Here is a 13,161-nt window from a genome sequence, read left to right on the forward strand (position 1 = left end):
GGGGGGGGGCGGTCAACCACAAAACCCTTTGTTGACCAGGAACAGCCAGAATGAATTAGATTGTATGGAATCAGATACAAATTAACATCGTAGGTCTGAGGGTTCACAAAGATAAGAGCCACTGTTTCGACTGAACACACATCAGCAAAGCTGACATCAGAGTGATCTTAAGTATCAGTTTAATCTACTTTGGTTTTAGGGTGGACTGTCAAGGCTTCTCAGGTTCTGTTATAACTAAGTTTCCCAGGTACATGTAAAAATAAGGAAAAATTTGCTGACTGGAGGATGCAGGTTAGAAGTTACTCATTATGTTCTTGATCCAGGGAATGTAGTTTATGACTTTTGTGTAGACCCCATATTGGTCTGGCTCCCCACAGTTAATGGAGCCCCAGGAAACTATTCCTCCCACAAACCATTGCTGTGTTTCATTATCTAGAAACACTAGTGCCCCTCCACTATCGCCCCTGCAGCTGTCCTTGCCACCAGCGTCTAAGCCAGCACAAAGCATGTTAGCAGTTACTCTTGCTCCTGAGTGGGGATGCTTTTCATATGCAGCGGTACATTTTTGATGGTCAACAATTGGTATGTCTACAAACATTAGGTTTCTAGCAGAAAACCCCCTCTGGGTTAGCCCCCAGCCAGCCACAGTTCCAGTGTCACCTGTCTTCATTAAGGATGCGGCAGCTTTACTTGGCAGGCAGGCAGGCATGATGTTTCTATTGATTGTGACTTTGTTCTTGAGTTTAATCAGCGCTATATCGTTGTCAAAACCGGCACCATGAGTGTAACCTTCATGTATGAAAACAGCCTCAGGCCAGGCTTGAGTGTAATTAGGTGAGAGCCGTTTAAGGATGCCCATGCGAATGTCCAGGGAGGACTGTGCCTCAGTTTTCCCATATACGACATGAGCAGCTGTTAGGATCCAGTTGTCATGTACAAGTGCACCCGCTGCTGTCGTTTCACCCAGTAACAAGACTTGCCAAGGAAAGTCACCAAGCTTTGCAGGCTGCCCTCCGATGATCCGGCCTCTCAGAGTGTGTGTGCGCAGCCCACAGACTGAGGAAAGAACACAAAGTTAGATTTAGTGTCATCGAAAAGCTCTATCCCGGGAACTGGTAGAGGCAGGCATCCTCCCTGGTCAGATGAGACTGCTCTGATAGGTCCTTGTTTAGCTTGATTAGCTCCTTGTAAAGATCAGTAAGTGATTTCACACACTGAATTTTGCTAAAAGAAAACTAAGATGAGGGAACCTGTACACGGACAGACAGAAATCGTATGTGGGAAGACATGGTGCTGCATAGAATTCTGGTTATGATTTACGAAATGACTGTTGCCTTTATGTAAAAAAAACCTACTAAAACTTAAAATGAAGCAATAGCCAAGATGCTTCTGGGTCTAAAATTTGTTATTTTTTTGGTGTGGGTGACTCATCCAAACACTTTTAGCAGTGTTTATTGCAAACTAATTACTCAGGAATGCAACATGTTTTTTATTGCGGTCGTGCACTTTGATTAAAACTTAAAAGCAGCATGTCAGCCAAATACAGGGCTAGAAAACTAATTTAAGCCAGCTAACATGGGTAATGATTGTATTATTACCTTTCAATTAAAAAAAAAAACATTCTGAACTATTGTTGGAGCCCATTCTGGTAAAAAAAAAAAAAATTAAGTACTATTAAAAGGCAAATTGCATTAATGTTTAAAAATCTAGATGCCGTTGAAAACAATTGCTTAGGGAAATAATGAAGTTATTAGCTGTGGGGTTTAATAGCATTTTTACAGAGAGCAAAAGTAACTCAACAAGAGTTCATGTTTATAAATGTATAAATGGTTTGAGCTAATTTAAGGAATGGTTTAATTTTTGATGCTTGCCTAGTTAGAAGGTCACAAATAATCAAGTGTGTGGTGCAGTCCGCACCTAACTGTGGGAGAGGGTAGCGAGAGCGCTCTTGGGAAGCACCACACCAGCCTGAGCCAACTGCTGGGCTTCAGTTCTGCCTCCCCAGCTAGACTCTGCTATTGTCTGCCACCCATTCTCTGTCCGCTGTGAATCTCTTTCATAAATGTGTCCATTACCAGGCTCACAAACTGGGAGGGATTTTTCTCCCTTGGAGCTCGTCCAGAATCCATCAGCCTCACACACATATTTACCTGCAAATCATTGGAAAAGCAAAAATGTTTAACTGTAGTTGTCATTTGCTTGAATAACCCCTTGAAAAATGTTGATTCTTGAGTATCCGTGGTGGGGAGAGGTGTGTGAATAACCATTTTACATGATTTCATAAATAGGTATCTGCATTACCATGTTTGCTTGCAAAGTGGAAACCTTTTAGATGTGTAACTTGAATATGTATCAAGATCTCAAGTGCTTAATGATAAGGTTTTGACTTGTTAAATTAAACCATTTGGAATATATTGTGTGTTTGTAGTAGTCATTTACTGGATATGATCTGTTTTCCGATTCCTGCAAATTGACATTAAAGTCATTTTAACTGTAATATTTCATTTAGCGTATGGGAGAAGGGCCTTTTTAATCCTTTGTCTCCGTTCACCTAAAAGGCTGGTTCAAGCTTATATTCAATTTTAAGGGCTTAACTTCCAAATACCACCCAGCCCACCTCTAAGAACGTACTTACCATCACCATGCATTGTGTAGAAAGTCTCTTCGCAGCTGTACTGAATCGCAGCTTTGTAGGTAGTCACCTCAGGGCCTGTGACATATTCCGTGTGGCCGTTGGGTAGGTCATCTGGAGGGCCACAGTCGATAACTGGGAAAGGGAAGCAGAAGGCCCTCTGTACCTGGAGCTGGCACTGAAGAGTCTGCGCACTGTAGTGTGGTGGCTGTGCACGCTCCAGTCCGGGTGCATCGCTGAATTTGAGGTCAGCCTGCTGTGCAGAGGCCTGCTAGGGCTGGCGGGACTTGGGCTGGCCTCGTTCCCATCTACATGGTGCATGGCACTCATGCCACCTCTGAAAGTGGCAAGACTTAACTCAAGGCTTGGTGAAGAAACATCATTCCTGCTTTTTATTTGAAGGAACTCTGGAGAGGAGTAATTCTAGAGAATTCAGAAGCACTTACGAGTTGGGTAGCTCTCACAAAAATGGTCTGTAGGAGAACTCGGAAGAAAAGCCCCTGCTCTTGGTGTAAAGACTTGTTCCTGGTCCTTTTCACAGCTTGAGCTTTGTAGAAACCCTGAGGTGGGTGTTCGGGGTTTTATTGGTGGTTTTTGGAGTCTATAATCCTGGCTGTCTGCATTTCTGTGGCGGCTACTCTGCTGTGCCACAGCTGAAACAGCACCTGATGTGTCCACACCTGCAAACCCAGCTGAGCACTGTTCACTGAAAGACTTAGTAAATTTGTAAGACCAATCTCTTGGAGTTTGTTTTACTGTACTGCATAATCCATGTCCACAGCCAAAGATGTGTGCTGGCACATGCTAGGAAGAAGGGCTCATGAATGCCAGGCCAGTGAGGCCCTGCTGCCAAGCAGTAGTCTTTTGATTGGTTGAATTTTTTAGTTTCTGGTTTCAAGTATGTGGAAGGAGCACTAACAGTATGCGGATCTTGAGAGGTTTCTTTTCAGAATGCTAATGTGTTTGCCGTTGATGCTGTGCGCGTGGCAGGTAGGCGTGGACACCTACATGTGTAGCGCAGGACCTCCTGCACTGGCACGTGTGCTCAGGGTTAGAGGCTCACAGCTGGAGAGAGCTGTGCAGCCCCGTGTTTCCTGTGCGGTGATGGGAATTAAAGATGCTCACATTTCCCTATGTATGTTTGTAAGGAGCATCCATTTTCTACTTAGGAATTGTTTCAGCGCGTACTGCCTTTCCCCGTTACTTTGGTTCCTCTTGGTCCAGAGACTGGAGTAGAAGTAAATCTGGAACTTGCACCTTAATAAGTGAGTTCATTTTGCAGGGACCGTGGGAATGACTACAGAAGTCATAGGAGTGATGATAGGTGGCCTGGGGAGATTGCTCAATAGGAAAGTGCTTGCAGCATCAGCATAGGTACCTGAGTTCAGGTTCCCAGCAACCATGTAAAGACCAGACATGGCAATGTGCCTCTTAACTGAGTTCCCTGGGGCTGGTAGAACAGAATGTTTGGCACCCTCTAACCCAGGGCTTCTCAACTCCTTTGAGGGTTGCCTATGACCCATGAAAAATGTTTACAATTCATAACAGTACAAAACTACAGTTACAAAGTAGCAATAAAAAATTTGTGGTTGGGGTCGCTACATCATAAACTGTGTTAAAGCTCACAGCATGAAGAAAGTTGAGAACCACTGTTCTTTGTGTGCACATGAAGGGACAACACAATGCTGGTCAGCAGCAGGGGAAGGGGTGTGGCCATACGACCGTACTGATGCACTGTGGTATCTGCTGGTCCCAAGATCCATCTTTCTGACAGACGGCAGTGAACGATTCCAGGGGGACAGAGCCCTGAAGAGGAAATTCAGAAACTGAGCTCGCTGTTAGCATCAGGCCACTCCCCAGACCAGCGCTCCCGAGTCAGGGCAGTAGCCATGGAAAGCCTGCACTTGGCACTCGGACCGTGCAAGGCCCAGCTGCCTTGCTTCGTGTTGTGTTGTCAGTAGCTCTGCAGTCTATACATAGCTCCGCTGCAGTTCCTACCACATACTGCTTTCCTAGACGTCAGGAACACATCAGGCTAAAAGTTGTTAAGTGCTTGCTTTCTCTGGCTTTCTCTTTCCCTTCCACCATTTATTTTGATGAACCCCTGCTGTCCTGGATCTCAAGGCTGGCTTCTGAACTCACAAGTGTCCACTTGCCTCTGTCTCCTGAGTGCTGGGATTAAAAGCCTATACCATCACCTGCCATTTAATTTTTTTTTTTTTGAGATTTATTTTATGGGTTTGAGTGTTTTGCCTGTATACTGGTGTATCACATGTGTGCCTGGTGTCTGAGAGGTCAGAAGGCAGCCTTGAATCCCCTGAAACTGGTGTTCGGGCAGCTGTGAGCTACCATTTAGGCTCTGGGAACAACTCCAGTCCTCTGCCAGAATAACAAGTATGTTTAACCACTTAGTCATCTCTCCACCCTGTTTTCAGACAAAGTGCCAGGTGGGACCAGTGAGCTACCTTCACAGGTGTGGTAAGTAGTTGGCTGCTAAGCCTCATAACCTTGATTGGATACCTGGAACCTACATGGCAAAAAGAACTGTCAGGACCTCCATACGCTGTGTGGCCACAGGTGCACACAAATGTACTTTTTTCAAAGGTGCCAAAAGGAACCCAGCATGTTGCCAGTGCCAAGGAGCCCAACACTCGAGGCAGAGGCAGGTGGATCTCTTGAGTTCAAAGCCAGCCTGGTAGACAGCAAGTTCTACGACAGTCAAATGCTACACAGAAACCCTGTCTCAACACCCCCCCCCCCAAAAAAAAAGTGCCAATGTTTGAGAAAAACTGCCAAGACCAGTCACGAAAGTCAAACAGTAAGTCAAGGGTGGTGGTACACATTTTTAATTAAAGGTGTGGTTCTCTGTGGGTTTGAGGCCAGCCTGCTCTACATAGGCCAGAGAAAGAGGGTGCCATTTGCAAAAGCTATAATGTTTCCATTTATATATTTCTTTTCAGTTAAATGATAAACATGGGGCATATAAAAGGTTTTACTAACATCCACAAAGTCCTAGGTTTGATCAAAGCACCAGAACCTGGGTATGATGGACCAATCCCAGCACTTGGGGAGCAGGAGAATCAGTTCAGCATTAGCCTCACCTATACAGGAAGCTCAAGAGCCAACAAGTTTGTGCTCTCACAGTCCAAGGAGCAGTAGAAAAGAACCTGAACAGTAGATTTGCAAGGAGAGACTCCCTTATTTGACCCTCCATGGACTGGACTCCATCCCTAGCTGTCATTCCAGGGTTATTGCTTTATACCACTGGGATTTGCTGACAATTTTGAAGAACACAAAGAGGATGAGTTAATCTCTTACCTGTGCCCCTGAAGCAGCATGCTAAGCAGTTTTTAAAATTATATTCCCTCTCCCTTAACAGTGCACACTATTTATAACTTTGCAGAATGTACTCTTTCCAGAACTGTCTGATCTTTGAGGGCTGAGAGGCTACCATGGGAAGGTTGTCAGCTGATCAGGAAAGACTTAATTTAGCACAAGCTCTGCAGACCTTATGGACAAGGTGCGCACACTCCCTCCTTTCTGTTGTTTCAGCCACTTTGCAGAGGGCTGCTGCAGTGTACAGATGAGCAAGGTTTTTTAATGCCTACCTTTCTAAAAAGCACTTAGAACAGACAGGGGTGTGGGGTGTGCAAGGTAGGTGATAGAGAGCACACTTAGTGTGTCTGAGTTCAGTCCTCTGCACTAAAAGACCTTTCAGCTGGGTGTCAGCATGTACACCTATAATCCTAGCGTTGGAAGTCATGAAGGCCAGCCTGGGCTACAACTTCAGCCACTGTCTCTAATAAAGCGACAGCTGGATGTGGCAGTGCGCACCTTTAATCCAGCAGTCAGATCTGAGTTTTGAGCCTACCTTGGTATGCAGAGGAAGTCCCATGAGAGCCAGGGTTACACTGAGAAACCCTAACTCAAAAAAACAATAACGGCTGGGCACCGCGGTACATGCCTGTAATCCCAGTGCTCTGGGAGGCAGAAGCAGGTGGATCTCTGAGTTCGAGGTCAGCCTAGTCTATAAAGTGAGTCCAAGATAGCCAAGGGTACACAGAGAAACCCTGTCTAGAAAAAAACAGAAAAAAAAAAACCCTAATTTTAAAAGGCAGAACTGCATATGGATATGCTAATCATCCCAACACTTGTGAGGCTGAGGCAGGAGGATTTTTAACTTGAGACCAGCCTGGACTACATAGCAAAACAAAAATGAAAGGCAGGAATTTCCCCCAGTTATTTTCTCCATAGCCATTCCTCTTTGTTTGCTGCAAACTTTTTTTTTTCTTTTCTGCCTAGGGACTTCCCATTTTCATCTCTAATCTCAAAGCCATCATGATTATAGGCACTTAGTTTTTTAGTAACTCACTTGAAGAAGTTCGAAGCCAGTCTCACAGAAGACAGAAAAGCTGTCCTTCAGGACGTACTTGGCTTGCACTGGTAAAATGTGTCCATTAGGTGGCGCCATTGGATCAGGGCAAGGCTGTGCTGTGCAGAGGAAAAGGGCTTATTTTTGAAATCTGTAAGAGCCAGGTCTGAATTTAGCAATCTGCATTCTTGGTTTATAAATGAAACAACAGGCAGAGAGAGCCTACTTCACATATGGTGGTGGTCCTAACACTTAACACCAAAGGCAAAAAAGCAAGCTGAGTCAATTGTACAAATTAAGACTTGTTCGTTTGACCATGACTCACCTTACAGGTAGGAAAGCCAGATACGGGCCTGGAGAGAATGGTCCGGCAGTAAAGAACACTGCTTTCTAGAGGACTCCCGTTTGAGTGCAGCACCCATATCAGGTGGCTGACAAGCCCATGTAACCCAGCTACATGGAGGACATGTAACCTGTCCTCCATGGGCATCTGCATACGTGCCATACAGATGATTTTTGTTTTAACTCACTCTATAGACCAGGCTGGCCTCAAACTCGCAGAAGTGCGTCTGCTTCTGTCTGCTAACTGCTAGGGTTCAAGGCGTGCACCCACTGCACTTTTTCTTTTTTTTTTAAAGGTGGTGCACATACCAGGGCTGTTTCCCAGAGAAACCCTGTCTTGAACGCCCCCCCCCCCCCAAAAAAAAAAAACAGATATGCAAAAATGATGGAGTTGCCTGTGCCAGGAGGATGGCACATGTGGTTTAAAGCCAGAGTGTCCCTTTTAGGGACAGACCAAGACAAAATGACAATGTTAGGTGTGGTCTTCTGGAGTCTCAGTGCTTGGCTCAGAGGCTGTGCTACAGGGGTTTGACTTTTTCCCATTGGATTGTGGGCGGAGACTATGGGACTCTGGCCTCTGCCTTTAGTATCCTTGGCACACATCTTTGGGATTTTTGACCAATCACCAATACTGATGATTGAACACGGCTTTGTGCATGCTACGCAGGCGCTCTGCCGCTGGGCTGCATCTTCACCCTTCTTAGGACATATCTATAGGAAATAAAGATGGGTGGGTAAAAATATCTAGGAAGTGAAATGGGTAGGTGAGAGGGTGGATGAATAGACAGATGTCCGAGTAGGTGGTGGTGAGAGAGAATACAGGAGGAGGCATGGACCTCTAATCCTAGGACTTGGACTGAGGCAGGAAGATCAAAGTTTAAGGCCCGCTAGTGCTATAACAAGTTTGAGACCTCTGACCTATAGACTTGGACCCTATCTCAAAATTCCAGAATTGAAAAGGTTGCTTAGGTAAATGGCTGGACAGGAAGAGGAAGGGAAGGCTGTTACTACTTCCCTATCAAGGACCATCATTTGACAGACCACCTCACTCAGTCTGGGCTCCCTTCCTAGGCCTGCCAGGAAAGAGTCCAGTGCTGTGTACTTTGTTGACTCTTCATAACATAGAGAAACTGTTTCCTTTGCTGCCTGGACCAGAGTCTACTTGCTCACCTGTGCTCCTGTAGCGAATCTTCCAGCCTGTGTGGTCCCCTGACTCATCAGTGGCAAAGGTGATGGTCACGCTGTTACTGTGTGTTTCGATCCTACGGGGCAGCGTCTTCCCACAAAATGGACCATATTCCCCCTTGTCTGTTTGAATCTGAACAAAGAGACTCTTTAACCCCCAGGACCTGGGCAGGGTTCTAGTGTGTGTTAGAAGGAAGCACACCAGCTCAAACTGGCTGGGACAGGCTGGGGTCAAAAGGTGGGTATGCTATCCCTCATGCTGAAGCCATAACCTGGTTTAGACCCCCCAGAGAGAGGCTGATGAGGTTCGTTGGAGGACAGACATAGGCAGCAGTACTGAAAGATATGGGGGATGGTGAGGGGGAAGAGCTGTGGCAAAGTAAGGATGCAAGAACCAGACCTTGAGGGAGTCGTAGGGGCACTGGGCTTCGGGGTGCGTCTCCACATCAAAGGACTGCACAAAGTCCAGGATGACACTGAAGCCTTCCTCCAGGCGGATGCTGTAGGTACAGCTGGAGAGTTTGGGGTACGGCTGTGGGAACTCGGGGCTACTGAGCTCCCCGGACCTCTCAGTGAACACCTGTCCTGAACACTGGGCTAGGAAGGAAAGAGGACAGGATAGCATGGCTCTGCTCCTTGGGGGACAACACTTGAGGGTAGGGAAATACCTGGGACATCTGTGTCCTGAGTTTGGCCAAGGCCCTGTACTTGACTATCTGCAGAGGCAGGAGAGGACCCAAACTCCCACCCCAAATGATGCTGAGAGACCGGAAGAGGCCTCTGTTGCTCCCAGGCTTTAACTGAAGCAAAGTAGCATCAGGGATAGTTTACCAGGGCACAAGCTCCTATGACAGGGTCAGAGTCACAGCGAAAAAGAGGAAAGGAAAGGAGGCCAGAGGGAAGTGAGGCGTGAAGTGAAGCAGGCCACCTCCCCAAGGTCCCTAGGAATTGAGGGAAAGGAAGGAGACCCCTTGAACTGAGTGCTGCTTTCCTCCTCTCAAATCACCCCAATGCCCACCTCAGCAGTTCCCAAGTGAGTCCACAAGGGGGCTCCCACCCATGTCTGGCAGGGACCAACCCAGAGCTCTTGATCCTGGGGACCAGGCTGAAAAGGCCTTTCCCAGGCCTTCCCTGTTCTTAGAAGTGGCCCTGGGGACAGTTGAGGGAAGCTTAGGACACCAGTATGCACACAGTCTTGTCTTTCTCAGGCTGCCAAGAAGCCCTGTAGGTAGAGATCAAGCTCCATCTCTTAGGGAGGTTCTGTTCCCTGCCTGTCTGCTCTGGGTGGGGACAAGAAGGCTTGTAGGAACTGAAGACTTTCTGTACTGCCCTCCTTCCGTGAGGCTGTTCCCAGTGGTAGAGAGGACACCCCTGGAGGCAGGATCCCTCAGCGAACCTTCCTTTGGACTCTGTTCTGAATTATGCTCCCCCAGATCAGGGACCAAAGACCCGCATTGTCCTATAAACAAGAACTGGCTAAAGATGTCCTGAGCTCAGGCTAACCCCTGTCCCCGCAGTTTCCATCTACAAAACAAAGGGCTAAAACAAGCCCTTTCAAAGTGCCTACAGCCTGGCCTGGAAGGGGTTCTCACATCAGGGCTGTGAGGCAAGGAGGAGAATTAAGATGAAGAGACCCGGCTGGAGGTGGTGGCACACACCGGTGATCCCAGCACCCAGGGAGGCAGAGGCAGGCGGATCGCTGTGAGTCTGAGGCCAGCCTGGCCTACAAGTGAGTCCAGGACAGCCAAGGCTACGCAGAAACCCAGTCTCAAAAAAATAAACATAAAAAGATGAAGGAACCCAGGTTGCTCTGTTGCCCTTAACTCTTCCCCCACAAGAGACACACAGCCACAATGGAGATGGAGGCAGGTTTATTACTGTTGTGGGTAAGGGTGCTGTCGCTGGCAGCCACTCCAGCCTGACAGCACCGCAGGCAGTGTGTGGCTGTGCACTGTCGTCTGACCCACTGAGAGAGCAGGCTGGAACTGAGGGAGGTTACAGGCTCTGCTCTGGAAGAGAGATGGGGAGTGATCAAAAAGACTGAGTGAAACAGGGCAAAGGATCAAGAGACAGGGTAGAGGAGGCTAAAAGTGTTGAGCTGCTGGCTGCCATCAGGAGCAGTGTCTTTGAGCCTGTCTGCACCCCTCTACCCTGAGGTTCTGTGGTAGATGGGAAGCTTAAGGTGTGCCAGGCTGAACCACCCAGGAGGAAGGGGTAATTGGCTGGTGGAACTGGGGGTTTCCAGAGCGGGAGCAGAGAATGAGAGCACACCACCAGAGGTAGGTGAGGAGTTAGGCTTGCTAAAAGCATTGGAACAGAAAGGCCCAGCCTTTAGCGCAAAACAGCTCCTACCTTGGGAGCTGGAGCAACAGGGTGGAGATGCGGAGCCCCTCCCCCTCACCTGAGCAGGTGCGTTTGTTCTGGTGGAGAACATAGCCCACTCGGCAAGAGCAGTAGTAGCCACCCAGGTAGTTGTGGCAAAAATGGTCACAAGGGACTGAGTCTCCCAGGCTCACTTGGCATTCATCCACATCTAGGGGAGGAGAGGGCCAGGATAGAATAGAGAGCTCAGGTCTTGGTGGCCCACTGGAGGGGAGGCCTGCTGCTTAGCAATTCACAGGCCTAGGGTCAGAGCTGCAAATAGCACCCTAAGGCAGTGGCAGGTTAAGAGTCCTGTTCAAAGCCACCCAGGCCGTGGGGGGAAATAGCCACTATCAACCCAGTGGCGTCAACCTGATCAGTGCTCTGCAGCATTATTACGGCATCAGCAGTTGCCAGGGTCTGTTTCATTGCATTCACATGGTGGATGACGGCAGGCCATGGCAGGCACGTTCCTGCTGGTTTGACCTGAATCCAGAGCCCCAGGAGAGGTGGGAGGCAAGAGACCCAAAGATGGGGACAAGGCTAAGACAAGACAGTCCCCTAGCTGCAGCCAGGTCGCCTGGGCCAACCACTGCTCACCCTCCGCTGCGTAGAACGCCTCAAACCCTGTGAAGGGCTTCTCATTGGAGTAGTCGGAGTGGAAGGTGACCTCCAGGTTGGGACCCAGTGAGTAGAAGGTGTCGTTGCCAGGTGCCTGCTCAGTATCTGTGCTCTCCTGCCCACACAGTGTGGCTAGTACCTTGGTCCCTGAGCTCAACTGTGGGGTGAGGGGAGGGAAGGTTAAAACCAGGCCCGCCCTCCCTTCTGGCCAGACCTTGCCATACCCTACAAGGGGGGACCCCTGACCAAGCACCCTGTCAGGTACCTTGACAAAGTCATACTCGCAGCGGTAAGAGAGCTCCAGGTTGAAGTGGGTGAAGTAGAGGCGCAGGCGGTAGCCGGGGGGTGCAGTCAGTGTCCAGGACCGATCCTGATTGTTGCCATACTGCCCTGGGAAACCAGGGGACGCCAAGCGCCCAAATACAGGCTCAGGCCACTTTGAGCTCAAAGGTGAGGCCACCACACTCCAGAGCAGGCCCAGGAAGATCAGCAGCCTGTGGGCAGGAGAGGGACATGAGGGCCCAGGCCTAATCCCCGTTCCCCCAGAGGCCATGGGTCGCTCACCCACCTCATGGCGTGCCATCCAGCTTTGCAGGCCCAGTTCCACTCACCTTTGGTCTGTTTGTCCAGGACCTGGCCCTACCCCCAGTCTCCCAAACCCAAGGATTCTGGGAATCCATCCATGGCTCCTGCCTGCCTTACTTCCAGGCAGGAAGGTTTGGTGGTTCTGGGAGCCAGAAACTTGACCTGGGCCATAGCCTTAACTCAACCTTCACCCACCCACCAAGAAGGTCTGGAGTCTCTATGACAATGCGGACAGCCTAGGACAGACAGACACAGATACACACACACAAACACACACACACACACACACCCTCCCCAACTCAGGGAGAAGCAGAAAAATTTAAGAAAGCACATTAACCTAAGAGGAAATGGGACATGGAGCAGAAAACAAGACACTGCTACACTTGGGAGCATGAATGCTGGGTGGCAGGTGGAAGGAGGGTCTTGTGGCGATTTCTGAGTCTGAAGCAGAATCAGGAAACTGGAGCTCCTGGTACCAGTGCTGGTTTAGAGGTAACTTTACTCATTTGAAGACAGGGTCTCACTATTTAGGCCTGACTGGCTTTGAACTGTGTTGCTCAAGCTTGCCTCAAACTTGTTGCAATTCTCCTGCCTCTGGCATGCTGTGGGGAGGGAACTTTATCCCAGCAATTATATAAGTAAAAATTGAGAAATGGGGAGGCTTGGCCTATAGAAAAAAGAAAGGGGTTTTGATTAGACTGTTGGAGGGGCTGGTTTTCATTACTCATGAAGATAGTGATTTTTTAGATTTGTGTGTGTGTGTGTCTGAGTGCTGAGCCATGTATATTCAAGTGCTTTTGGAGGCCAGAAGAGAGCACTGGATTCCCTGAAATTGGAGTTACAGGAACTGGGTACTGGATATTGAACTTGAGTCCAGCAAGTGTTCTTAACTGCTGAATCATCTCTCCAGCCCCAAGGATGGCTTTTTAAAGAAATCTTGGGCATTGGTGGCACACAACTTTAATCAGAGGCAACACTCAGAGGCAAGCAGATAGATCTCTGAATTCAGGGCCAGCCTGGTCTACAGACAAGTCCCAGGTTAGCCAGGGCTAACAGAGAGACC

The 13,161-nt window shown here is 48.4% G+C and overlaps 1 protein-coding gene across 3 annotated transcripts; it reads right to left on the bottom strand.

The window, feature by feature from the left end:
* Window positions 1-162: 162 nt before the first annotated feature.
* Window positions 163-12,116, bottom strand: Masp2 (MBL associated serine protease 2). Of its 3 annotated transcripts, XM_055615252.1 has the most exons (11): window positions 12,082-12,114; window positions 11,779-12,007; window positions 11,493-11,670; window positions 10,933-11,064; window positions 8,932-9,128; window positions 8,517-8,664; window positions 7,005-7,123; window positions 4,360-4,438; window positions 2,636-2,767; window positions 2,076-2,150; window positions 163-1,056 (listed from the first exon to the last, which is right to left on the bottom strand). In XM_055615252.1, the coding sequence occupies exons 1-11, from the start codon at window positions 12,084-12,086 to the stop codon at window positions 293-295; spliced, it is 2,058 nt and encodes a 685-aa protein (XP_055471227.1). In that variant the 5' UTR covers window positions 12,087-12,114; the 3' UTR covers window positions 163-292. The 3 variants fall into 3 exon arrangements, with proteins under 3 accessions (XP_055471227.1, XP_055471228.1, XP_055471229.1); XM_055615253.1 differs by lacking the exon at window positions 2,076-2,150; XM_055615254.1 differs by lacking the exons at window positions 163-1,056; window positions 2,076-2,150; window positions 2,636-2,767; ... (2 more) ...; window positions 8,517-8,664; window positions 8,932-9,128 and adding an exon at window positions 10,386-10,540 and having other exon boundaries at window positions 12,082-12,116.
* Between the last annotated feature and the right edge of the window lie 1,045 nt (window positions 12,117-13,161).

This window comes from Psammomys obesus, unplaced genomic scaffold (genome assembly GCF_907164565.1).
Source record: "Psammomys obesus unplaced genomic scaffold, mPsaObe1.curated_primary_1811, whole genome shotgun sequence".
NCBI lineage: Eukaryota > Metazoa > Chordata > Mammalia > Rodentia > Muridae > Psammomys > Psammomys obesus.